Raw genomic sequence first — 25,410 nt, forward strand, 5'->3', positions numbered from 1 at the left:
TGCAGAAATAGCAAAAGGCGTCCCTTCCTCAAGACATTTTCCTTCCATCTGTTAGAAAACTGTCATAATATACTGGTTTTGTTGGAAGACTTTTGCCACCATCTGCCAGGAAGTGTTGTGATAAATGTACAATCTCTACTGTGTGACTGGCACCCTTGCAAACACGGTGTGCACAGTTGTACAACTCTTCCTGACCATCCTAATAAGAGTCATAAATTAGCAATTGCTGAGGCCCGCTGCAGAGCTCGGATCCGAGAGGGGACAGGCAGGGCTGTGCTGGGATTACAGGCGGGCCTAGGAAAGCACAGGCCGCTGCCCTCGGCCTCCTCAGTCTCCTTGGTCTCCCCACTGACCATCTGCAAGTGTGGCAACCATGAGGGTCCCCTGCTTGGAGGAACGTTGGTATCCCTGGGTGTACACATGGCCTTCCAAACCAACCCGAGGCGCTCCTGGCCCCTCAGCCTGAGAACCGAGGCAGGACGCGAACAGCGGACCGAGGGTGAGTAACCTGGACAGGAAGGAGGCGCGCAGTTTCTATCTGACCAACGAAACTACTTTTTAAAACGTCCCCGCAGTGCCAGAACAAACAGATGACTCATGCTCCTCATTTAACATGGCTGGTTTCAGCCTCTCTCCTGTCTTGTGATGGATCCAGCTTTCTGAGTGTTAGAAAATCCTTCTTCCTCCTGCTCCTCCGGGGATGACATGGGAGAATGTGTGTGGGGACGGGGCGTGGGGAGGAAAGGCACGTTCCGGCTCCTCCCCGATGCATCCCATGGGCTTCCCAGCTCCTGCGCGAGGCCTAGAGCCCGTGGCTCCAGCCCAGTGTGGTCTGAACCCTGACAGGAGGTAAAGGGACGACTGTGCTTTTTCCCTCAGAAATGATACGTCTGGGTGAAACTTTCCCCTTAAGAGTGGCCACTGGAAAAAGCGGTTCATTTATTATACTTTTAGAAATTAATGTTCTTCCCTTCACAGCCATCGTCGGGCGAGCTGGGTTTTCTAGGCCACCGACCCTTTGCAAGGATGCTGCTGTTGCTCAAATTGTTTTGAAATTCTTTTAAATCTGCTCCCAGAATCAGTTCATCCTTTTTTTTAAATTTTTTAATGTTTATTTATTTTTGAGAGAGAGAGACAGAGTGTGAGCTGGGTGGGGGGTGGGGGTGGTGGGCAGAGAGAGAGAGGGAGACACAGAATCTGAAGCAGGGTCCAGGCTCTGAGCTGTCAGCACAGAGCCCGACACGGGGCTCGAACTCATAAACCGCGAGATCGTGACTGGAGCCAAAGTCGGACCTTAACCAACTGAGCCACCCAGGCGCCCCAGAATCAGTTCGTTCTTGACACTTGATTCAGTCCTTGTCATGCTCTGTGTGGGACCCAGGATCCATTATCTGGGGTAATCGCCTTATTCACTGGACTTGGCGACACCTAATATAGCTGTTTTCCAAAAATCAAATCTGCACTCAAGGAACAACTTGCCTTTTTCAAGGACATGCAGGCTCTGAGGGGTGGAGTGTTCTGGAAAGCGAAGCAGCATCCTTGGGAGAAAGCTGGCAGTAATGGAATAACCCGTTCCCTAAGGTGACAGTTATATAGAAGGGAGAATGCTAATTTCCAAGTTATTACTATTGAGGCTTATTAACCATGCAATTTATTCAGTTAAAAATATTTATCAAGCTGAGCGTCAGTTTTGTGACAGACACTGTCCTAGGGGCTGGAGCTAAAGCAGTGAACAAGCAGATGCACACCTCTACCCTCATAGAGCTTACTGTCACATGTGGGGAGGTGATGACAAAATTAACCAGCCACACAGGCGCTGGATGGTGATGAGGGTGAACTAGGCAGGGGATGCTGGGGGGAGGGGGCGGTCTGCAAACAGAGACTGTTCGGGGAGGTGTCCCTCAGAAGGGGACATTGGAGTCAAGACCTGAAGGAGGTGAGGACATGAGCCATGTGGATGCAGTTAAGCTGCTGAAAAGGATTTTGCAACGAGAAAAAAGGAATCCTCACTGCCCCACCCCTGCCTTACAGCTTCACCCACAGTCCGGGAGCTCAGCTCGTGCACACACACACACACACACACACTCAGATGCCCTAGGGCTCCAGCGGGCACGCCATTTGCATTCTCCCTTGAGTCTATCAGAGCAAACATTTGCCAGTGATTTGTCAGTCTTTATGGTTGTAGTCTTAATGGACGCATAGTATTTGTTTAGACCCAGGAATTGGGACTCAGTAAACCAATCCCCTATTATTAGCTGTCTCTCGATTTTTCACAGCAGCAGAGAAGCCTACAACCGAACATCTGCTTGTCAATAGGTTTTTTTTTTTTTTTTTTTTTTTTTTGCTTTGGTTGTTCTTATTTCCTTAGGATAAACTCCCAGAAGGGAGGGAACAGAGTCGAAGGGGATGAATCTTTATTTCTGTGGCTTTTGCTACGTAATGCAGAGTTGTTTTCCTATGGGGACAAAGCCCATCTCTGGCGCTATGACCCAGTCTCTTAAAAGTTTGGCTCCTACCGCATCTCACTTTTAACTCCTAGTGGTGTCCTTCCTATTCACCCAGAGCCTTCGTGTGAAGATACACACTGACAACTAGAAAGAGCCAGACTGCCCGCGATGAGGAGATCTCAGGGTGCGGGTCCCCCAAGCTAGCTGCTGGCCCCACCCAGGCTGGGTGTACTAGCTGAGGGCTATACTCACGTGAGCTCTGGGTAGACGTTATCCAGGTACCAGCGGAAGGACTTACAGTTCATCTTCTTCCTCTGCTCGATCCGTGTGGCTACACTGAAACAGTAAGAAAGGCTCAGGCTTTGGCAAGGGGGCCCAGGGAGGAAGCCCCAGGAGGCCAGCCCCCTCTGTCCACCTACCCCCAGGCTGGGTAGGACCAGCGGCTGTCCAAGCCTGCCCTCCAGCCATAAATCATTCTGCAACCTGCAAGGTCACTCCAAGTATCCTGGCGATTCCTCATTTCTTTCCTCAAATTCCCACTCACTTTGCAGGATCAGGGCAGCCCACGGAGGGTCCTGCTTTACCCTGGCTTCTCACTCCTCGACACCTCAGCACTCCCTAGTCCTTTGGGTTTTTTTTTTAAGTTTATTAATGTATTTACTTTGAGAGAGTGCATGAGCAGGGAAGGGGCAGAGAGAGAGAGATAAGGAGAGAGAATCCCGGCTCAGAGAGAGAATCTAACAGCTCTGAGCCTGATGCAGGACTCGATCTCATGAACTGTGAGATCATGACCCAAGCCGAGATCAAGAATCAGATGCCTAAGTGACTGAGCCACCCAGGTGCCCCCTCCCTAGTCCTTATTTTCACAGAGAGCAGAGCCTCAGTGAACTCCAAGCTTTCCTTTCCTGCATTCCAGTTTTAGCAGAAAGGGTCAAATAAGACAAGCACGCTTTAAACATCTTTGGGGAATTTTGGCAAATAAGAACCCTCCGATGTGCCCATGGATCCACAGTTTGATCTCCCCAGCTTCCTCAGCTTCACTGACCAGAATGGCCACTGACAGATGACCTTCACTGCCTCTCCGAGCCTCGGTTTCTTCTCTGGTAAACTGGGGACATGACTACCTATCTCGGAAGGTTTTCGGAGAATCAAATGAATTAAGAGGGCATAAGAGCCTACCACAGGGTAGTTAGTCAGTAAACGTCAGTTTGCCACTAACAGAAATAGTGACACAGCTTTTCTTTTTTAAAGGGCTAGGTATGCGTAAACAGAGGCGAGAAGATTCAGTGATGATTGCTAATGTTTTCAGTCTTCTGACCACAACCTTAAGTAAGAAATAAATACATCTTATACTGTGATCGAGTATTCCCATGTGCAAATAAGGCTAAACACACACACACATATAACTGAAATAAATTTTACCGAACAATACTTAGCCTTAACTGCAATCAAGCGCTATTTTCTAGTCTGCTCTGTACTAATCTATAGTGTTCTAGGTCTATCATTTTTTTTTTAAATGACTGTCACGACCCACGAAATCAATTTTATAACCAATCTACATTTTGAAAATGCTTAACTAGACGGTAGTCACACGAGTCCAGGACAGGAAAACAGGCTAACGGCAGGGGGTGGCGGCAAAACCCCAAGTGTTTTCCGCAGACAGCCGGGCAGGGCACTAAGTACTCCCACAGATGTCCTTTTTCCTGCAGGCAGCTTGTGAACGGGCAGCTCTTCGTAAGCGAGCCCTCTCTGCTTATTTCTCCCCAAGAGGCTGCATGCCCCTCAAGAACCCAGTCCTATCTCACATCGCATATCCTACCATATCCCCCGAATCCCAAGAGCCCAGTGGGGAGGGGCTCAGTTGCCGAGGAGACAGTGAGTTCTTCCCAGGCGTCCACGGTTTGTGTTTTGCTATGGCTGTGCTAACGTGGGCGGAGGGAGGCAAACAGGGCTGGTCAAGGGGGCCCACCTGCCAAAGGCCTTTCCGATGGCCGAGGGCCGGGCCTCATAGTAATACTGCTTGTATTCATCCATCCACACCTCTGCAGTGCGCTTGGTATTCCTAAAAGGGGAGGAAGGAACAAAACGAAGTCACCAGGGTGGTCACAGAGTTAGGATCAAGAGCAGCTCTGCGCAGCGCAGGGTGTTGAGGACCTCGGGAGTGTGCGTGAAATAATACTGATGGTATAAATGACTATGTAATCTGTCAACGTCCATCAGCTCATGTCTGTATGCTCCCTGACACTCCACTTGAGGCATCTGTTCTGCCAAAATACCTACGTGGGGGCAAAAGGACATGTACCAAATATTTGTTTAGTAAGACATGGGTGGCAACCTAAACGCCCACCAATAGGAGCATAATGACCCCTACTTCTCCAGGATGGAGTATGTTCCATGGAAGGATGTCTAGAATTTAGTGTGAGCAGCAGGAAAGCACGTTGCAGAAAGAACACACAGCTTGACCCTATTTACGTAAAACACAAAGCTGTGGTATGTGTGCTTCCCTCCACCTAAAGTACGTGCATGAAAATGAGTCAAAGGGCCGAAATGAGAGACCAGAAATCTATACACAGTAGTTACTTCGAGAGAGCCAAGGGGGATAGGAGTCAGACTGGGTAAAAGGGACTTTTGCTTTTTTCTCCACATGTGACGTAAAGAGTAAAAGCACATGTGTGGACAGATATGTATATATAATATCTTGCATTTTACGGTGAACACGTGTTACTTTTGTCATTATAGAGACAACGCAAAAAGGGGTGGGGGAGAAGCACACCGAAATATTAAGCCATTCGGTTAGCTAGACTGGGGAGCCACTGCTACAAACAAGGGAGCACGGGCCTGACAAGCCAAAAAACTGTCCTCAAAGGGGGTGCTCATGACACTCGTCCTCGCCTCCCCTTCCACCCCCTCCAGGAGAGCGGGCGAAGGCTGGTCTCTAGGACCTTGACCACTCCCCCTCAAGACCAAGCACATCCTGGGGCTGGGGACATGGGTGGGCAGATGCTGACCAAGTCAGGGTCAGGACATGGCATCCATGACCAGAACTTGGGGCCCAGTGAGTGGGGGGCAGCTCCCAGGTAGGCATTGGGTCAGTTTTCCAATATACTCCAGGGCAAAGAGAGTCAAGACAAGGGAGGTCTGGCGTCCACACTCGGTTTCATCCTTCCACCCTTGAAAGTACCTGGAATCCCAGAATTGGAGGGAACAGATGGGGAAACTGAGGCCCAGAGAGGTGGGGTGGCTGCCCAGAGTCACACGAGTAACTGACTGGGCTGGGGTCTAGAAGCCAGGTGTCTTAGCTCCTAGCCTGGTGCCCTTTGCACTGTGACCTACCTGATGTAGGTGAGGGCATTGCCCTCAGGGAAGTTGTAGGGGTGCCGTTTCCTGAAGACGTGGCCCACCCGGCTGCAGGGCACGATCTCCAAGCTTCCACCGCACATCCACACCCTGAAGGAGAGCTCTGCAGGAAATGGCAGCCGTCAGGAGGGAAGAGCCCCTGGCAGGTCCCCACTGAGTGAAGGCCGGGAGGAGCTAGCCTCCCTTGCCTTTGGTGTCTCTTTGAAGGCATGTGCTGGGCTCAGGGTTCCTGGGGCCATTTACATGGGGTATGCCCAACCTTGAACATGTTCCTGACCGCTCGCTCCGTGCATGTACATACCCCCGCCCCCCAGCACACACACGCCCCCTCCACACACACCCCCACTACCCACACCACACACACACATACCCTCCATATACACCCCTTTGACCCACATTCCCCCCTCCACACACACCGCAAACACACACCCTCCACACACGTCCCCTCCATACCTACCACACATACACACCCTCCCTACGTGCTCCCCATACACACTGCCCATATCTGAGCCCTAGGAGAGGAAAGGTTTTTTGTTTTGTTTTATTTTTTTGAGACAGAGAGAGAGAGAGAGAGAGAGAGAGAGACGGAATCCTAAGCAGGCTCCACATTCAGGGCAAAGCCCAACGCAGGGCTCGATCCCATGACCCCGGGATCATGACCCAAGCTGAAATCAAGACTTGGAGGCTCAACGGACTGAGCCACCCAGGTGCCCAGGTGGGAAAGCTTTGAAGGAACACCAAGACCATGAGCAGAAGGAAAACCGAATCAAATGCGGCATCATTTCCAGCCTCTGACTACAAAGCCCCATCCAGACATTGCTAAGGAAGAATGCATTTGCTCGTCAGTCAGTCCTAAACACCCATGAGGCTGGGAAACCCACCACCAATCAGGCCACGGGCCACTCTTTCTGGCCCCGGACCTCCCTCTTGGCGCAGGTGGTCTCCATGCACAGGCTACCACCGGCCCTCTTGAGACACACTTCTGTTTGACAGTGGTTGGGATGCTGAATGAGCTTCTGCAGGTGACTGTGGTCCCTCTTAGTGCTGGGAGATGCAAGAAGGTGGCCATTCTGCTTCCCGGAAGGGAACAGCACAAGCTGCCTGCTCTATTCTCAAATTTTTTTTTTTTAACATTTATTTTAGTTTCAAGAGACACAGAGAGACAGAGTGTAAATGGGGGAGGGGCAGAGAGAGAGGGAGATACAGAACCGGAAGCAGACTCCAGGCTCTGAGCTGTCAGCACAGAGCCCGACGCGGGGCTTGAACCCACCAACAGTGAGATCATGACCTGAGCTGAAGTCGGATGCTTAACCGACTGAGCCACTCAGGAGCCCCTGCCTACTCTACTCTACACTCAACAGTCGTCACTTCTGGCAAGGACCCATCTTGGCAGCTTGCTGGACCTCACATCATCTCTTCTGATTACTCTTTCATATTAACCCTGCAGGTGGGCACCCAGTGACATTAAAACACCTCTTTCTTGTCCCAGAAAATGCATAATCCCTTTTTGTTTGTTTGTTTTTAATTGAAAAAAAGGAAGACCGTTTTCTCATGAGCTCTAGCCTTGGTCCATCTCCCACTCCCCAGTTGGCCATACAGACACTGGTCCCTGGCCAGGTCTGGGGCTTCTCACCTGGCACAGATGGTCAGGGCCCAAGCCCCCTCACTGCGACTAACACCCACCCACCTCTGGCTAGACTGTGTGCAGCAGGCAGCTTCCAGACACAGGCCAGGGGCGAGGACTGGACATGTGGCATATCCGGACCCATGCTCATGGTCGGGTATGCTAATGGGCTTCCCAGGTAGGCCTGCAGACTGCTGGGCTTGTGTCCCTTCTCCCGGGATGAGCTTTGCAACTGGTTCAACGACTGAGATTTAGAACTAGGGGCAGACCTGGGGGACAGAACAGTTACTTTCTAGTTCCATTTCTGCCAGACTAGCTTGGTTAGGCTAGTTAAGTCACTTCATCCCACCAGGCCGTACTGTCCATGCTGTTATTGTCATTATCCACAAGGCGGTAACGAACAGTAAGCATCACCCATTTACTGAGCACTTGCTATGTGCCATGCCAGGTCTAATTCTCACAGCAAGCAGATGAAGCTAGTATTATTATCCCCATGGGCTTTTTGTTTGTTTTATTTTTGTAAATTTATTTATTCTTTTTAAGTAGGCTCCATACCCAACGTGGGGCTTGAACTCATGACCCTGAGATCCAGAGTCACACGCTCTACCAACTGAGCCATCCAGGCACCCCTATCCCCATGTTCCTGTTCAGGACTGGGAAGCTCAAACATCTTAACCTCTCCAAGATCACCCAAACACTCTGCTGCAGAATTACAATGTCAAGTTCACATTTTGTCCAGCAAGCTGCACTGTTTGAACCAGATTCTTTCGTTCATTCAGTAAAATTTTATTGGGAACCTGTTTATTATGTGTTGTATGCTGTTCTAGAATCCTTACACTGATGGGTAGGAGACAGGGACTCACTAAAATAAGAAAGAAAACGACAAGTAGACCAGAAAATGAATAAAATACGTAGTCTATCTGGCGGTAGTAAGTACAATGGAGACAAAGGAAGCAGGTGGGGCTGAAGAAGGGGGAGCTGTTGGGGGGGGGGCTACAGTATTAATTAGACTGACTGGGAAGTTATCACTCAGAAGGGGACATTTGAGCTAAGTCCTGAAGGAGGTGAGGAAGCCAGTCGTGTGGCTTTTAGGGGACAAGCATTCCAGGCAGAGGGACCAGCAAGGGAAAAGAAGTAGAGGCTAGGGTAGGCGGCAAGTCCCAGGCGTGGCAAGTTGCAGGTGGTGGGAAAGAGGCCTGGCGGGGCTAGCTGCTGGAGTGGAGTGAGGCCGGGTGAGAGAGGCAGGAGATGTGGGCAGAGCTGGTAGTGTGCTGTGGGGGAAGGACCCAAGGCACGAGGACTTTGGGTTTTGCTGTCAGTGTTGAGGGAGTCCTTGCAGGGTCGCGAGCAGAGGAGCAGGGGACTGGCTTGATGGGACTGTCTTTTAAAAGGATCTCTAACTGAGAATACACTGAGGGTTGATGGGGGGGTGGGAGGGAGGGAGAGTGGGTGATGGGCACTGAGGAGGACACCTGTTGGGATGAGCACTGGGTGTTGTATGGAAACCAATTTGACAATAAATTTCATATTAAAAAAAAAAAAAAGAAAAAAAGAATGAAAGGCTCTTTAATGGGAATCCCAAGGTTTTCATGTTTGTCGCCTGCCCTTACGGTGGCCTCTGGGCTCTGAGTTTGGCTCTCTGAGGGGACGCGGGAATGAGTCTCAGTTTGGACATTTCCCTTCCTTCAACAAAGGAATAAAACGAAAGGCCCAAACCCACCAGCGGCAGGCCTCTCCTGGCTCAAAACTGCTCCCAGCAGCTGAACATCTGAGCACCATGGCTAGCCTAGAAATTTCTTTGAATTTCTTCTAAGAAACAAAACCCTTCCCAGAAACACTCTGTGGTTCACCTTTCAAGTTCCCCAACCACTGAGCCCTTGCCTCAGGCAGAGTTTGAAGTTAGCTATTTGATCAGTCACTTGTTTCTCTGTCAATCACCAGCCTTAAAAAAAAGAAAAGAAAAAAAAGACAAAAGAAAAAGGCTCCTGGATGCAGGAGAGACCATTAGTTTCCTAGTCCTCAGAATCTTTGCAGGAAACTGGCTTTGCCAAAGCTCCCAGGAACACACAGGAGGCCACTTGAGCCAAAAACATGTGCAAAGGAGGTCAGAACGGAAGGGTCAATGCACCCTAGTTCCCAGAATTTACTCCTCTAAAGGCCTGTCTGGAAACGGTTTCCAAGAGTAAGTTACAAAGGGGAGAACATTCCACGCCTGTTTCCACTCTAGTTGGTTTTGAGTTGGGATCAGGCCTGTTGTAAGACCCGCTGCTCATCCGTGTCCTGACCAGGGAGAGCGAAGGAAGACCCCCCTCCTCACCTCTCAGAAACCCAGCATTTGCTTTGATCACACCTCACAACATTTAAAGGGCTCTGGTAGAGGCACTCCATACCCCCGTCAGACATGGAGCATCCTGACTGAAATCTGGAAGGCGGCGTCCACCTCAGTCTTCCCACCTGGCAAATGGGTGCAATACCACCAGCCGTATTTACTTTACAAGAAACCCGGTCAGGATGAAGAAGGAAACAGAGGGCTCTGCAAAGGACTGGGTCACCACAGGAGCAAGAACTGGAAACCCCCTAGCACTCACTCCCCATCCTTCACCCCACTCCCTGCCGCGTGGGCCGCACCACTAGGCTCCCATCTTGTGGGCTGGCAGGGTCGGTCAGAGCGAGGAGAGGGGAGAGTGAGGGTGGGTGTTCATCCCCCCACACCCTCTACCTCGGTGCTGTGGGCTGGCTACAGGTGCCCCGAGACCACAGCTCCTGTCAGAGGGCACTCCCTCCCCGACTTTCGGACCTAGGGTGGCTACACTTCACAGCAGCCACCAGCCCAGCCCAGGACTGTCCCTGCGGCTGTCTGTATCTTGCCTGCGCTGTGTGAACTGGCTCTTTAGTAACCCCCCTTGAATTACCCATGTTGGGTGTTCCATCTGTACCGGGCCTTTATCTAACTGAACCTCACGGGTGACCCTGGGGGTTTGCTGGGCTCCTGCCTTTCCTGCTGGAGAGGGCTCCCATGGCCCCAAAAGTAATGATAATGGCTGCCAGCACCGCGCCATATATTTTTTTAATCTTTTTTTTTTTGTTTTTTTTTTTTTTACATTTCTTTATTTTTGAGAGAGAGACAGAGTACGAGTGGGGGAGGGGCAGAGAGAGAAGGAGACACAGAATCCGAAGCAGGCTCCAGCCTCTGAGCTGCCAGCACCGAGCCCGATGCGGGGCTCAAACCCACGGACCGCGAGATCATGACCTGAGCCAAAGTCCGTTGCTCAACCGACTGAGCCACCCAGGTGCCCCCACGCCAAACATTTTAAACTCATCTCTCATTTAGTATTCATACCGGCCTCTTGAGGAAACAGACTTAGGGAGGCTTTAACTTGTCCAGGGCCAAACAGCTCGCAGGTAGTAGGGCCAGTATTTGTACCCAGGCCATCTGACCCCATTACTTACATTTGACCACCAAAGTCCACTCTGCCCCCGCCCGGCTCTTCTGGAAGAGAAGCTGCCGTATGTTTAAGCTGCAGTCCAGGCTACAAGTCTGTATGTTCTTTCACACACGTCTAGCCATGCGGCCACAGTCTCCCCCTGACCACCTAAATCTCTCTGGCTGCTAGCTGTGTGGCTCTGGACAAATTACTTAACCTCTCTCTCAGTTTCTTTATCAGTAAAATGGAGATAAAATAGTACTTACCTCAGATTGTTGTGAGGTGGTGAGGATGAAACACATTAATACATGTTTAGAACAGGGCCTTGGGCATAGAAAGTGCTCGAGCGGGTTATCTATTGTTATTATTGCTATTGTTATCTTCCAACTTACCAAAATTCTCTCCCCCCCAGATGTCCATCTGGGCATCATACTTTCCCAAATGGTTAAACCAGGACTTGTCGATCACGAAGATTCCCCCAGCTATGACGGGCGTCCTAGGAGCAAGGAGAGGAGAGAGGCAATGCATGAGCTGGAGAAGCTGGGAGCCCTTCTAGATGGTTCCAGAACCCCGGGCCATTTGCCCCGCAATCACCTGCTTGCAGAGTCACAGGGGCAGGATATCTGGCCAGCTCCCTGGCTTCTGTCCTCTCTGTCCCTGGGACCCGGAACCGAGTCAGCACTTAGGTCGTGCACCCGCAGGAGCACCAGCAACTAAACGGCCCCCCAGCAGCCTCCCAGGCCCTCAACCCAGGGAAGGATGGGGTCTCTGCAGAGCCCAAAGCTGCACTGACCTTATGGGCTTGGTGGGGTCGGTCCTGGCAATCTTCTGCTCAAGAGGGATCTGCTCCCACTTGAAATGCAGGCTCCAGTCAAATCCTAAGGGACAGAGCAGGGTGAGGACAGAGCTCTGGGCAGAGCCCACTGGCGGTGGCTGCTCCCTCGCTCTACCAGCCCTTGGTGTCTCCCTTGATCAGAGCCCAGCTCATAGAGGGCCTTGGGCAATTCATGCAGTCGTTCCTTCACTCAGAATGAGACAGGCCCCTGTCCTCATTGAGTTTCAATCTACTAGGAAAGACAGAGACTATAAAGATAAATCAATAAAAGCATAATCTGCTAGTCGAAGGGGAAAAGTGCTAAAAAGAAAAGTAAAAAAAAAAAAAAAAAAAAAAAAAAAAAAGAAAGGTATCCATGCTATTCTAGTAAGGGTAGTCAGGAAAGACTCCCTAATGAGGTCACATTTGACCTGAACGAAGGACTGATTCATGGAGAGATATCTGGGGAAAGGGAATTCTAGCTGGGGGAACAGCAAATGCAAAGGCCCTGAGGTGATTTTCCTAAAGGAGAAATGCCTGGCTCCCTTCAGACTTCCACTCACCTCCCAAGATCTTAGGAACTGCTGTATCCATTTTTTGGAACTCTGGGCCCCAAATAGGAAAACCACTCTGCCCACTAGCTCCTAGCAACAGATTGTCTAGTGCCTCCTGTCCGATAGAACTTTCTGCAATGATGGTCATGTTCTGTATCTGCACTGTTTAATATGGTAAGCAGTCGCCACATGTGGTTACCGAGCTCTGGAAATGTGGCTAGTGCAACTTAGGAATTAAATTTGAATTTTACCTAATTTTAATTAATTTAAGTTTAGGTAGCCAAATATGGCTATTCTATTGAACAGCACCGCTCTGAAGTCTAGACCAGAGCTGTCCAAAGGAAATAAGATGCAAGCCAGAAATGCAAGCCACATACGTAATTGAAATTTTTCTAGTAGCCATATTCAAAAGTAAGAACATATGAAATTGATTTGCATAATATATTTAGTGCAATATATCCAACGTTTTCATTTCAAGATGTAATCAATACACAAAATCACTGAGGAGATACTAAAACAATTTTTTTCATGTTTATTTATTTTTGAGAGAGAGAGAGAGACAGACAGACAGACAGCAAGCAGAGGAGGGGCAGAGAATGAGGGAGACAGAATCTGAAGCAGGCTCCAGGCTCCAAGCTGTCAGCACAGAGCCCGATGTGGGGCTCGAACCCATGAACCATGAGATCATGACCTGGGCCGGCGTTGGATCAGTCATTTAATGGGCTGAGCCACCCAGGCGCCCCGTGAGGAGATGTTTTACATTCTTTCGTACTAAGACTTTGAAACTTGGTGTGTATTTTACACTTACAGCACATCTCAATTCAAACTGGCCACATTTGAAGAGCTCAATAGCCAAATGGAGCTAATAGCTACCGTATCAGACAGCCTGTGTCCACACCACCTCCAGCTATACGTATTAGAAGTCATGCAAGGTTGAGGACTCCCCTCCCACCCCCCAAGACACTGTCGTAATCATGACTTCTGCCAGGACCTGTGGCCATGGTCCCGGGGCTGGCAGCATTGGGGAAGGATGTGTCAGTGTTTGCAGGGAGAGAAAGACAAAAGACTAGCTTGGAGCTATCACTGACTGTGCCAGAGGGCTTTGTCCCCAACCTCGGGGCTCTACACTATCCCTTTCCATGTTCTGGAGGTAAGGGGGTGGAGTGAGACGCTCCTGCACACCAGGAGGAAGAGCACCAAACCCAGGGCTTTAGGTTGCCCTCACCTGCCTCTTTCAAGCCTGTGGCCCCTCCCCCCAGGAGGCCAGACCCACCTCCGCGAAGATCCGCAGACGCAGCGAGGTAGGCAAAATTGTCCAGACTGATGACATCAATGATGGGGCTCACCACGCGGGTGTGGTCCTAGGCGAGGAACGAGAGATGGCGTGAGGCCAGGGACTCACGAAGGCGAAGAAAGGCCCAGCCGCCTGCTCTTCAAGGCGTGGGGCACCCAGCCCTTCCTGCAGGACATGTCAGGTTCCTGGAAGCCTGTCCTGCAGCACCACATCCAGGCTCCCGGAAGGTCCCACCTGGGTTCCCTGGGCACAGTGCTCTCCCAGCCTCTTCTTCTCACACCAGGTTGAGCCCTGCTGGGATCTCACCTCCTCAGTGAAGCCCTGCCTGATTGCTGCAGGCTGGGGATTTCTTCCTCTGTTGAGCTGTTCTCACAATTACAGTCCAGACAATTCCTGGGGCACTGAGCCACTGACGTGGCTCTTCTGTTGCTGGTTTGAACTGTGGTTCTATTAACTGTCATCCACCTTTGTACACGTTTGCGTTGAGTCTTCCCAATCGGACCACCAGCAGCTTGAGGGCAGGGACTCCGCGGTCCTTGTGCAACCTGGGTGTCACTCTCTTATGCCACATCCACTTCGAGGAACCCTTCATCCCCCAAGACACAAATCCACCTCCATTGGTGGGTAATGTTAATTTTATCCAAGTTTTTTTTTTTTGGTGGGGGGTAATGGTGTTGGTGGATCATGTCATATACCCTGTGCAAAACTATCAACTGCCATCAGCCTTCTCTTCTCCCTCCCTCCGTGGAGAGACACAGAACAGAGCCTCTTCTCTCCACGCATTCTGCGCGGACCCTCAAAATCCTCTTGTCCGCAACTTGGAACCCAGCTCTGCCCCTCAGTTCACATCCTATCTCAGGACCACAAGAGCCTGGGAGACGGCGGAGCAAGGGAGACCACTCATGGTTTCTCACAGAGCCCTGCGGGGGCCTCGCCATCTCCTTTTTAAAGACCTTTTTGTCCTGAGATCTAATTCCCATTTTTATAACAATTTTATTAGCCATAATTGACATGTGATAAAATTCACCATTTTAAAGTATACAATTTGGTGGCTTATAGTATATTCACAACATTGTGTACCCACCGCCCCTATCTAATTCCAGAACATTTTCATCACCCCGACAAGAGCCCCTGTACCTGTTAGCGGTCTCTTCCCAACCGCCTCTCCCCGCCCTGACAACCGCTAATCTCCTTTCTATTTCTGTGGCTTTGTTTCATTCTAGACACTTCGTATCAGTGGAATCGTATAATACGTGGCCTTTTGTGACCTGCTTCCCTCACTTAGGGAAATGTTTTTATCCTTATTGTGGCATGTATCAGGACTTCATTCTTTTTTATGGCTAATATCCTATTGTATGGCTGCCTCACATTTGTTTGCCCATTCATCACTTGGCAGACTTTGGGCTGTTTCCACAGTTTGGCTACTCTGAATAATACTGCTCTGAACACTCCTGTACAAGTTTTTGTGTGGAGTATGTTTTCATTTCTCTTGGGTATACACCCAGCAGCTGCAAGGGTCACGTGGTAACTCCATGTTTAAACTTTTGAGGAACTGCCAGACTGTTTTCCAAAGTGGCTGCACCATTCTATGTCCTCACCAGCAATGAGTGAAAAGGCTCCTACTTCTCCACATCCTCGTCAGCACTTGTTACTGTCCATCCTTTGGTTACAGCCATCCTGTACGTATCAAGTGGTATCTGACTGGGGTTTTGACTTGCATTTCCCTCAAGGCTTAATGTTAAGCATCTTTTCTTTTCTTTTTTCTTTTCTTTTCTTTTTAGCATCTTTTCATGTGCTTGTTGGCCATTTGTATCTGCCTTGAAGAAATGTCCATTCAAATCTTTTGCCCATTTTTAAGTTGGGTGGTCTTTTTATGGTTGATCTGTAATCACCTCATCCTATCCTCCATTTCTCCTACCTTTGCCCTTCTAGCATAAAACTGGCATGTAGTAAGGGCTCCCTGCCCTCATCTCTCCTTGAGGACACCATCCCCCCTCTCCTTCCTTCTCAGGCTTCCCAGCCTTGACCCGAAAATACCCCCTGCCCCAGCACAGGACCCACCTCCCCCAGGAGGAAAACAACACCATTAGGAATAAGAGCTTTATAGCTCACCCAAGCTCTCATCCAAATGAATTCTCACAACAACCTCGTGAGACAAATATTACAATTACCCCCATTTTCAGAGGAGAAAGCTCCATAACATGGAGTCACTCCGGAGGGGGCAGACCCTTTAGGCCCCTACTCTGCCTGTCCAACTTCAAAGACTATTCACACGCCCTCATGCCAAGAACATGGTGGGCACATCCCAAGGGACAGAGATCCTGTAGGGACAGACAGACTCACCTCCTTTACCCGTTGCAGCATAGGCTGTAGCCACTCGGTATTCACTTCACAGTGGCTGTCCAGAAAGGTGAGGACAGCAGCTGTGGCCACATCTGCCCCACGGACTCGGGACCGGATCAGCCCTGCAATGGGAATGGACAGGGATTGGTAACTGGGACTGGGCCGATTTGCTTTCCCCCCGTCCCTCAAAAGTCTCAGGGCTCTGCACCCTTCAGGGGTCAAGGCTTCCTCTGAGTTACTGTGATTGAGGTTTACTTTGTATTTGTTTATTTCCTTCCTCACTCTCCTTTCTCTCATCTACCTGTCAACCATCGCTACTCAAGGTCATTCTCTGAGCACCCTCGATGTCTCAGACACTGTTCGGGACTCTGGGAACACACTGATACAGTCAGTTCAGTAAATGCCAAGTGCAATGAAGTGCGTTTGAGTATCCAAAGAAAAACCAGAAACCAAAACCCTTTTTCCCCACCTAACCCCGGGGACCTCAGGGCAGTCCCCTTCGGTTGCACCATCATGTGTGACATGGCTAGAATCTTCTAGACTAAGACAGGCTGGAGTTGGTATGGCAGCCCCTTCATTCACCTTAAGCATGTTATTTAACCTCCCTGAGCCTTGGTTGTCTTATCTAGAAGTTTCAGAGAGATTGATCCCTGCCCGTCTGGAAGAGTGCTTGGTGCCTGGGATGCCTACACATGCTAGATTCTGCTCTGCTTCTATCCCGCCCCCGACAGTCTTGCCAATGGTTCACCAACTGTCAGAGAGTGGCCTTGCTTCTGGCAGCTCCCTGGCCAGGGCTGGGGACTGACCTGGTCAGGAGAGAAAGGGCCCGGCTGGTCCTGCCGACAGAGCAGCCACTGGTGCCCTGTGAGCTGTGAAGACGGAAGGGCCTTGCTCTAAGAGCTCCGATTGGAGGGGTTTCCCTGGCCACACCTCTGCCCTGTACTCTGCCCCTGTCCATCTGATTATCCATAATATGTGCAAATATCCATCTGTCCCTTCCTTCCATCCCACAGGAAGCTAGAAAGCGCTTCATCAAAAGTTGACACCTGTGTTGGGCAAATCCCTCAGGAAACAATATATTCCTAGGCCTAAAGGTACCTACAGCCCTGTGCTTGCTAGAAGTCTCTCTCTGGCCTCTTCCTCGCCAGTTAGAAGGTCTCCTTAGTCTCACAGTTCTTTCTTAATCACACCTCTCACCTCTCTCTCTCTCTAACCTTTAGTGGCTCCCTCCTACCTGCCTTATCAAGTCCAAATGCCTTTCTCTGGCTTCCAAGGTCCTCTGCCATCTATCCTCACCCCACCACTTCCCCTGCTGACCAGGCCCAGATTCTCCCTGGCAGGGAGGAGGTAAGGGAGGTTAAGAGTGGGGTCCCTCCTCCAGGTTGGAATTCTGGCTCCTCTACCCATTACCCTGGGCGCATTCCTAAACCTCCTTAAGCCCCATTTTCTTATGTGCTGTTATGTGGAGTGAACGTGAGAACGCAAGCAGGCAATGTGGTTGTCTGCTACGGGGAGGACTCAGGAAAAGGGCTGTTAGTATCCCATGTGTACCTGTGCCAGACCAATGTCAGTGCCTGCAGTGTCCTCGAGCCTGGACGGACTCCCCTGCCCGTTCCGGCTCCCCTGTCTCACAACGTCCTCACCCAGTCAAGGCCCACTCCCCAGTCCCTCCCCTGTCCTGCGGTCTCCATTCTACCCCCACATAATCATGGCCAGCCTGTCCCTGCGGTAGATTTGGACTCCTTGGCCTTACAATAAGCTCTCCAAGGGCAGGGACCACATTTTATACTTCAGAAGAAGTATAAAGTGCCTCCTAGAGTGCCATGTACAATCCTGTGCTGTGGACGATGCTCCAAAACTCTTCTTGATTGGAAATGAGGTTACATCTGCTTGATAGTGCCCTTTGATTTTCTCAAAGCATTTCCACATGGCCTATCCCATTTAATCCTTACAGTAGCCATGCAAGGCAGAAAGGGTACAATTATTGACTCCATTTCTCAGAAGAGACAACCGAGGCAGCCAGAAGTAGAGCAACTCGCCTACAGTCATGCCGTGGCTGTGGAAAGAAGCGTCTTTCCACAGACCTTGCTCCTGGCCACCCGGAATGCGGCAGGCGCGTGCTGGCTTACCGTGACATTGCTCCAAAAGGGAGTGGGGAGGGGCGGAGGTCTAGGCCAAAACAGGTCTGCGGTGACACCTCGGGTTCAAGAACTTACCTTCCCGCCGATCGTTGCGTAGGCACTTGACCTTGGGGATCCTGGTCAGGAGCAGACAGTCTTCAGCTGAAGGTGAGGAGAAGGAAGCAAGCTCATTCAGACAGGGGCATCAGGCCCTAACGGGTTCGGTAGCCCCTGGAACTGCCCAGAAGGTGTCCCATGGCGAGCCCAGGGAAGGGGCTGGGGTTGGGGAGGTACGCAGGAGCACGGTCATCTCTAATGGCCAAAGGATTGCCCTGTGCCCCACTCCCAGGCCAGACGGAGGAATGCCTGTACTAATGGGATTGCCCCCAGGGGGCGCCAGAGAGCACTAGTAGGGCGCGAGGCCAACACCAGCATAGCCACACTGAAGGGACAATCCTCAGCATATGGATGTTGTAATAACAAAGGAGTCTACTGGTGTTGTTTCAGTTGTTAAAAAGGTCATCTCTGGGGTGTCCCATCCAAAAACACCACCACTCTGGGATGCCTGGCTGGCTCAGTTGGAAGAGCGTGGACTCTTCCTCTCGGGGTGGTGAGTTGGAGCCCCACTTTGGGTGTAGAGATGACTTAAATAAATAAAAAATAAATAAATACAGAACAAAACAAAACACCACTCTTTCCCCTCCTTTGGCACCTGGGAGCAGAGTCAGGGAGGGCACCCATAAAAGACTGAAGATCTGGTCGGGGGCAGAGGTCTGCCTGTGAGGTCCAGAATGACCTCCGGAGAGTTGGCCTCCACATTCTGGGGGAAGGAGGGTTTGGAGGGATGCGAAAAACAGAAAGTGGAAACTTACGATCTGAGCTGAAGTCATCCACTAAAATGATCTCCTGGATCAGGCCGGCTGGAGTTCGGTTCAGGACACTAGAAGGATGGGGACAGAGGATCCTGGATTCAGGGGCCACCTTCCATTTACCTCTCTTTGCCACAGAGCTCCCCCACCACCCAGCTCAAGGGCCAGCACACTGGCCACCGGCAGCTGCTTGCAAACCTCCTGGGCCCTGAGCAGCGGCTGAGGAACAATGTGTTCTCCGGGCTTTTCCGGAGACCCGGCCGCCCCTGCACCTGCGGGGACCTGTGCCGGACAGGTGATGGTAACTGCTCCAGTGTAGACAGGACCTGTAGCTGCCCTGGCTGCTTAGGCTTAACAAGCCCTGCCCGGGGGCAATACACAGCTGGACCCCAAACCGCCTGCCTAGAAGGCTAACGAGTCTCCTGGCCCGATGGGTTAGCAGGGGTGTTCCCAGGGAAGCCCTTTCCCGCTTTCCTTCCCACCGTCCTTCTTCCTCCACTCCCTGGTAAAAGAAACCCATGCTTCCTTAATCCCTGGAATACCACTGGGCATTCCTTTCCACATCCTGTTCTCATTAAAGAAATGGGGTAAGTAGGAGTTGTACTGGACCACAGGACCAAGTTTAGGAGGACAGAGGGGCACCTCCCTCTGAATCGTTGACACCACCTACTGGCCTGCCACCCATCCACCTGAGGCTTCATGTCCATTCCTGCCTCCCTCGGCCCCTGACCCTAGAATTTTTGCCCTTGTCCTGGGGACCTGACATTATGTTTGTGCATCCCAATATCAGTTGGATTTCCAGGGTCTCCCAGCCCCAGCCTCTCAGAAGGAGTGGACTCCCCCTCCCAGTGGCCGCGGTCTTCATGCTGCCTGGCCCAGCACCTTGTCCCAGTGTGCCCCCCTGCCCCCGTGCCCCCCTGCCAGGGGCTTGGCAGCGCTCCCTGAGGCCTCGGGGAGCAGCACTACTGAGATGAGTGTCCCAAGGGGTGGCTTACCTCTTCACTGTGCGCAGGAGGGTGGAGCGGGCCTCATTGTGGAAGGTGATGATGACGCTGGTGGCTGGCAGGTCGGTGGAGTAGGCCACAGAGGGGCAACTGAGAATGGAGCACAGAGGTCAGAGGGCACTGTGAGAGCCTCCTCAGGGCAGGCTTGAGGCTTCTCTCTGTCCAGCCTGCTGCCCCCTGGAATACCACTGTGGGATCGGGAAGGCCAGCCAAAACCAGGGTGCGAGCCTGCCCCTCCACAGTGTGCCCCTCCGTGCCCACACAGCCCACCCTGGAGCCACAGGTTGGGGCACCTTCCCAGGCCCAGTCACCTTTGCCAAAGACCTAGGAGTGACGCGTTTAGGAGGGCTCTGGCCCACCATGTGCAGGCACCGTTCCGGGCCCCAGCCTGGGGCCAGCAGACAGAACTCCCCGCCCGATAGAGACAGAGACATGGGGGACAGGAGGGAACAGCCTCTGTTTTGTACCTGGAACCTGTCACTTCTTTCTCCTGGCTCATGACATTTGTAGGATCTGGAGAGGAATCACCCCCATTCTGCCCGCATGTGACTCCCGCTACTTACTGCCCAATACTGACAGCAGGCCGGTGACACCCGGCAGGGGAGCAGCCTCCCTCCTCCCAAGCCCTGGACCTCTGGAGCAAACAGAAGCCTCTGAGAAGACACCACAAGCAGCTCCTGCCACCCCGCTCCCTCCCCGCACAGCTCTGGGCTCGCCTTCTCCCACATTTTTAGGCATTGGCTTCCCCCTCCTCAGGAAAAGGAATTAAAACAATCCATTCCTGCCAGCCTTCATCCCTGTTGCTACTGCGAATGCTTTTCTTCGTGTTCCTGGGGCCGGTGGGAAGGCAGTTGGTTTTCATGGCAATCTTCTTCTTTATTACAATTGCTCTCTGACTATTTCGGCAGTGACTGTTTTTTTATTCCAGCATTCATTCCACTGACAGCAGCTTATAGTCGAATTCCCAGGCCCATTTCCTGCCCTGCCGGAGCGGACTGGGTCAGGCAGGCAGGAGTTCCACCAGCCTGGGACCCCCCTGGGAGGAATCCTGTGAGGCTTTAAAATAATTCTCCTTCAGAAGCAATGCGGGGAGTAAGAGGGGTGGAGGGGTAGGGAGACTCACCCCTGCCCCCCTGAGAAGCCAGACTTTCCAAGTGCATCCTCCCAGAGGCATGTGGATTTGGGGTTGGGGGTGGGCTTGGCCTGCTGAGCTGGGGAGTGTTGGAAGAAGTAGCCACCTCCGGGGTGCCCAGCTCAGCCCCCCGGCACTGACCTCTAGGGGGCCAGGTCTCTCACTGTGAACCCTAACTATCCTGTGCCCAGGAAGCAGAGACCCTGGATAGTGATGCCCATTCTTCACCTGAAAGTGGCGAACCTCCCCATACCCCATCTGGGGGGGTGAACTTGACCCCCTCCCCACCCGCCCCCTCCAACCCTCTCCACTCTGCATTTCTCTGGGATTTATAACTATGAGGATGGGGATTAATCTGGCTCCCAGGAGCCAAGAGCCTCTGAAGAGGTTTGTTCCATGCCTATGTTTTGAGTTTGGGGCTGGTGGGGTTTTCTTTGTGATGCTAGTAGGTCTGCCCTGCCTGGTCTCTCTGCTCCCCTTGAGGGAGATCCAGGCTGGGCTAAGAACTAGCCTGACAGTTTGGAGTCCAGCAGGAGCTGCAGTCTGGAGGGCCAGGAGAAGAGCGTGGCTCACCCCAGTGCGCGAAAGCCAGCACCTTGGCTGCTCCCCCTACACACGCGTGCACTCATATGCACACACACCCAATCTACCTTGGGCTTCTGGGAGGGCGGGCAGCAGCCCTGGGGCAGGAGGGGAGGCTGACCTCACCAACCCACCCCTGCCTTGGATTTGAAGAGTCTCATTTTAAAACACGCGTCGTCCCAAGAGGAACTCCTCCTTTAAGTTCTTCAGTGAACACCTGAGAAGGTGGGGGTTGGGGGCTTGGTGGGAGGGAGGACAGAGGTGATCCAGGCTAACCCTGGGTCAGTTCAGAGATTCGGGTCTGCAGAACCTCTAGGCCTTGGGGTCTAGGTTGGCCATGGCCAGGGCTGCCAAGGAAGGTCTCCAAGTGGAGCCGTGTGGACATGGCCTCGTAGACCCCACAGTGCAGGTAGACTCTGCACCAGGACCAAGAAAGAGCTTCTGAGACCTGAGCTGGCCCCTGGAACTGGGTGGGGGTCTCCCCAAGTAGCAGGATTATTGTTCTATTTGGCAGCGTGAGTTTCTGGAGGCTGGCAGCACTGGGATTCCAGGACAGCGAGGACAGTTTGGGCCCCGCCCCCCAACTCAACATCCATCTCACTCTGACAGGCTGCAAGCCCACTGGATTTCAGGCGCCTCTCCATGACCGACAAGGAAGGTGCTAGAAGCCTGTCCCCTTCTGCACCCTTACTTCATACACCTTTTGTGCTGTGGAGCAGCCGCTTCAGAAGGAAAAGCAACGTTGGCCCGCGTCATCCTCACCTACCCTCAAATCAGGACCAGCCTGGCCCTAGGTACACAGCTAGGTCCAGCCCAGCCCATGATGGTCACTCAAAACGGCAGGCCCGTGAGTGGTCAGCTCCAACAGGCCCTTGCTGACCTGTCTGCACAGAGTACAGAGGAAGCCCCCAAACCAGCCTGGGTCGGCAAGGAGCCTTGCCCGGAGGAGAGGACACTGAGGGGTGTTGTGAAGGTGCGGGTGGTGGGGGCGGGGGTTCCGGTGGAGGAAACAGCCCGTGTGCATAGACAGGGAGAGGGGCAGGAGGGTATCAGACTGCAGGAGCATTAAGTGCTGGGGGAAAGGAGCAGAGGCTGGGGGTCAGCAGGGGTGGCTTGCACTTCGGGCGGAGGGGCTCAGACTGTTCCCATAGGTGAGGGCGGGAAGAGGGCGCTGGAGGTGGTGACTATAATCTAGACAGGACACGTCAAGGACCTGAACCAAGGAGCGGGGCTTGATGACTTCCCCAAGGTCGGTCACTCACACAGGGTGGAATCAGAGTGAGATTCATCATGGAAGGCGTCCTTGGTCTGCTCTGGGGCCTCTCCCACCTACCATACTGACAGAACCAAGAGCAAGGCTGGGAAGCTTTTCTGGGAAATGCTTCCACTGCTGTGGAAGCCGGGGCAGCAGGGCGGGCAGAGGAGGAGGGAAGGGATGTCGATGGGGCAGTGCACAGAACTGCACTGTTTGCACAGTGTGGGCACGGTTGGTGGCACCTCTCCACCTCAGGCACCACCAGCAGGCTCGGCCACCCCCTCAGTCCTCCCTGCGGCCCCCAGGCAGGTCCCTCTCACTGGGACGCTGGACTGAGGTGCTGAAGGGCTTCCCCGGCCCCAGCTGAGTTTTCTTGGCCTTCTCAGGCCCTCAGGAGGTCAGTGAAACAGAAGAGTCAGGGAAACAACTGAGGGTGAGGGTTTGAGTGTCTCAGTAACTAGACTGGGTTTCTGAGTCTCCTGAGTGTCTGAGGGAATCTTTCACATTCCTTTTTTTTTTTTAATTTTTTAAAATGTGTATTTATTTTTGCGAGAGAGACACACAGAGTGTGAGCGGGGGAGGGGGAGAGAGAGAGGGAGACACAGAATCTGAAGCAGGCTCCAGGCCCTGAGCTGTCAGCACAGAGCCTGATGTGGGGCTTGAACTCATGAGCCATGAGATCATGACCTGAGCTGAGGTGGGGCACTTAACCGACTGAGCCACCCAGGCACCCAAAATCTTTCTCATTTCTTAAATCCACGTGACCAAAAGGAAGCAAGCTAAGTGGTGTTGGCCCTTCCCTCCACGTTTCTTTCTCCATTGGCACAATGGAGGCCATACCTGTAATGGCGGGTGTCCCGGATGGGCCGGTCGGGGCTCAGTTTGTCACTTTCTAGCTGGTTGAAGGCATGCTGCCTGTAAGGGTCCTCTCCAGCCTTCAGCTGTTTGGCTGCCAGGTACACCTTCTCATCAAAGCCTCTGGAGGGTGTTCCTGTCACCTGAGACAAAGGTCAGCATCAGAGAGGTCCCGGGCAGGAGTAAAAAGCAGCCACTGTGTGTAAAGTACTTACTAGTAGGCAGGAGCTAACTGCCTTATTTGTGCCTTATCCCAACTCTGTGAGCAGGAGATCGTTATTTCCCCCATTGTACAGATAAGGAAACTGAGGCTCAAGAAGTTAAAAAATAGTACCCTCATGTGTACAGGGAGCATACGGGAACTCTCTGTACTTTTTCTCAATTTTGTGTACCTACAACTGCTCTAGGAAGAAAAAGAAATCTATTTTTTTTTTCCTAAACCCAAGGTCAGTGTTAGTAAGTCACAGGTTCTGGATTCAAACTGGTTGTTCTGACCCTGAAGGTCATTCTCTTGACCAGTGCTCTTTGTGGGATTTGGAGAAGGCGACTCCCAAGATGAGGGGTCCTGAGGGGACCACCAAACAAGCTGGAGGTTGTCAAGCAGCCTGCGGCCTCCTATGGATGAACTTGGGCCTGACACCGGCTCGGCATGTAGGAAGTGCCTAATCGGTGAAACGCCCAGAGCTCGGACAAGCTGCTGCACAGAGAACTACCTGTGAGGACCATCAGGCCCCTCCAGGCTCGTGCCAGAGCTGCTAGAAGGCAAACGCAGACAATGATGCATATTCTCGGGGACTTGTGCGGTGCTGCTGGAGTAGCCCTGTGTCAGAGCTGCTGGCTCACAGGTGCTAAGAGCTGGGGAGTGATGGATGACAGATGCCATGGCCCAGCCTCTCTCCTCTTAGCCACACCCCACTCTGTGGTCCCAAAGTCCCCCCACGAAAGACCTGGGGGAAGGACACATCTGAGATGAATGGATAGATAGATGGATACTGACATCTCATTATTTGAACCAAGCTGCTGGCCGGATGTTTCCCAGCGTGTTTTGAAATATCACCAACCGTGAGGCATCCCAACTACAACCCTTCTGCCTGACCGGCAGCCTGGGCGGGAGCTGTGGGCCCCCAGAGGCAGCAGGAAGGTGGGTGAGGATCACCCATACATAGACCCTCTGCATGAGGACCCCGTCACAGGTCTAGCTCTAGAGGGATGGTCCCTGGAAGGCGGCCGGACCTGGGGAAGAGGAGAGCGAGGTGTTGGGTGATTCTGGAGCACATCCACAGTGGCCCGGGGCCTCCGTGTCCCCCTGGGAGCCTAGCCCCCAGCCTCATGACACAGGAGTGCAGAAGGCTCCAGGAGTATCTCCATCAAAGCTGCCGCCCTGTAGGGTTCCAGCCTCCAGCTGCATCCTGTCCTGGGAGCCAGTCCCTGAGCCCCCTAAGGGCAGAGCCAGTGAGGGAGGTTTCCTCGCATCCACTGGGCCCAGCCCCACGCTACGCACACATGCTCAGGATGGTGACCACAGCTGCGCCACTGCGGTATTTGGAGTTGGCGCCATGCCAGGGACTGGACAGATGTGGCCCAGCCCCCCTGGACTGGAAATCCATTTCAGGAAAGACGGAAGGAGGGAGGGAGAGGGCAGGGGAGACTGTTCTGACTTGAGTCTTGGATTGCTAGAAGGATGTCCAACTTTGAGAGTGAACACAAGAGGTCCTCTGGGTCCTTCCCACCTGGG

The 25,410-nt window shown here is 52.4% G+C and overlaps 1 protein-coding gene and 1 non-coding gene across 2 annotated transcripts in view; both read right to left on the bottom strand.

Annotated features, from left to right (window-relative positions):
- The window catches only part of GALNT16 (polypeptide N-acetylgalactosaminyltransferase 16), a 40,167-nt gene that overhangs the window by 9,035 nt on the left and 5,722 nt on the right, over nucleotides 1-25,410 (bottom strand). The window contains exons 3-13 of the mRNA XM_049614083.1: nucleotides 23,661-23,818; nucleotides 19,843-19,941; nucleotides 18,851-18,918; nucleotides 18,075-18,140; nucleotides 15,859-15,980; nucleotides 13,495-13,582; nucleotides 11,647-11,731; nucleotides 11,246-11,349; nucleotides 5,781-5,907; nucleotides 4,417-4,509; nucleotides 2,700-2,783 (exon numbers count right to left, since the gene is read on the bottom strand). Coding sequence (XP_049470040.1) covers nucleotides 2,700-2,783; nucleotides 4,417-4,509; nucleotides 5,781-5,907; nucleotides 11,246-11,349; nucleotides 11,647-11,731; nucleotides 13,495-13,582; nucleotides 15,859-15,980; nucleotides 18,075-18,140; nucleotides 18,851-18,918; nucleotides 19,843-19,941; nucleotides 23,661-23,818 — 1,094 coding nt within the window. The remainder of the gene's footprint in view (nucleotides 1-2,699; nucleotides 2,784-4,416; nucleotides 4,510-5,780; nucleotides 5,908-11,245; nucleotides 11,350-11,646; nucleotides 11,732-13,494; nucleotides 13,583-15,858; nucleotides 15,981-18,074; nucleotides 18,141-18,850; nucleotides 18,919-19,842; nucleotides 19,942-23,660; nucleotides 23,819-25,410) is intronic.
- On the bottom strand, nucleotides 7,981-8,053 carry TRNAQ-CUG (transfer RNA glutamine (anticodon CUG)). The gene has a single exon. It is a non-coding gene; the product is annotated as a tRNA-Gln (tRNA).

The sequence above is a fragment of the Panthera uncia genome (genome assembly GCF_023721935.1).
Source record: "Panthera uncia isolate 11264 chromosome B3 unlocalized genomic scaffold, Puncia_PCG_1.0 HiC_scaffold_1, whole genome shotgun sequence".
In the NCBI taxonomy this organism is placed as follows: Eukaryota; Metazoa; Chordata; class Mammalia; order Carnivora; family Felidae; genus Panthera; species Panthera uncia.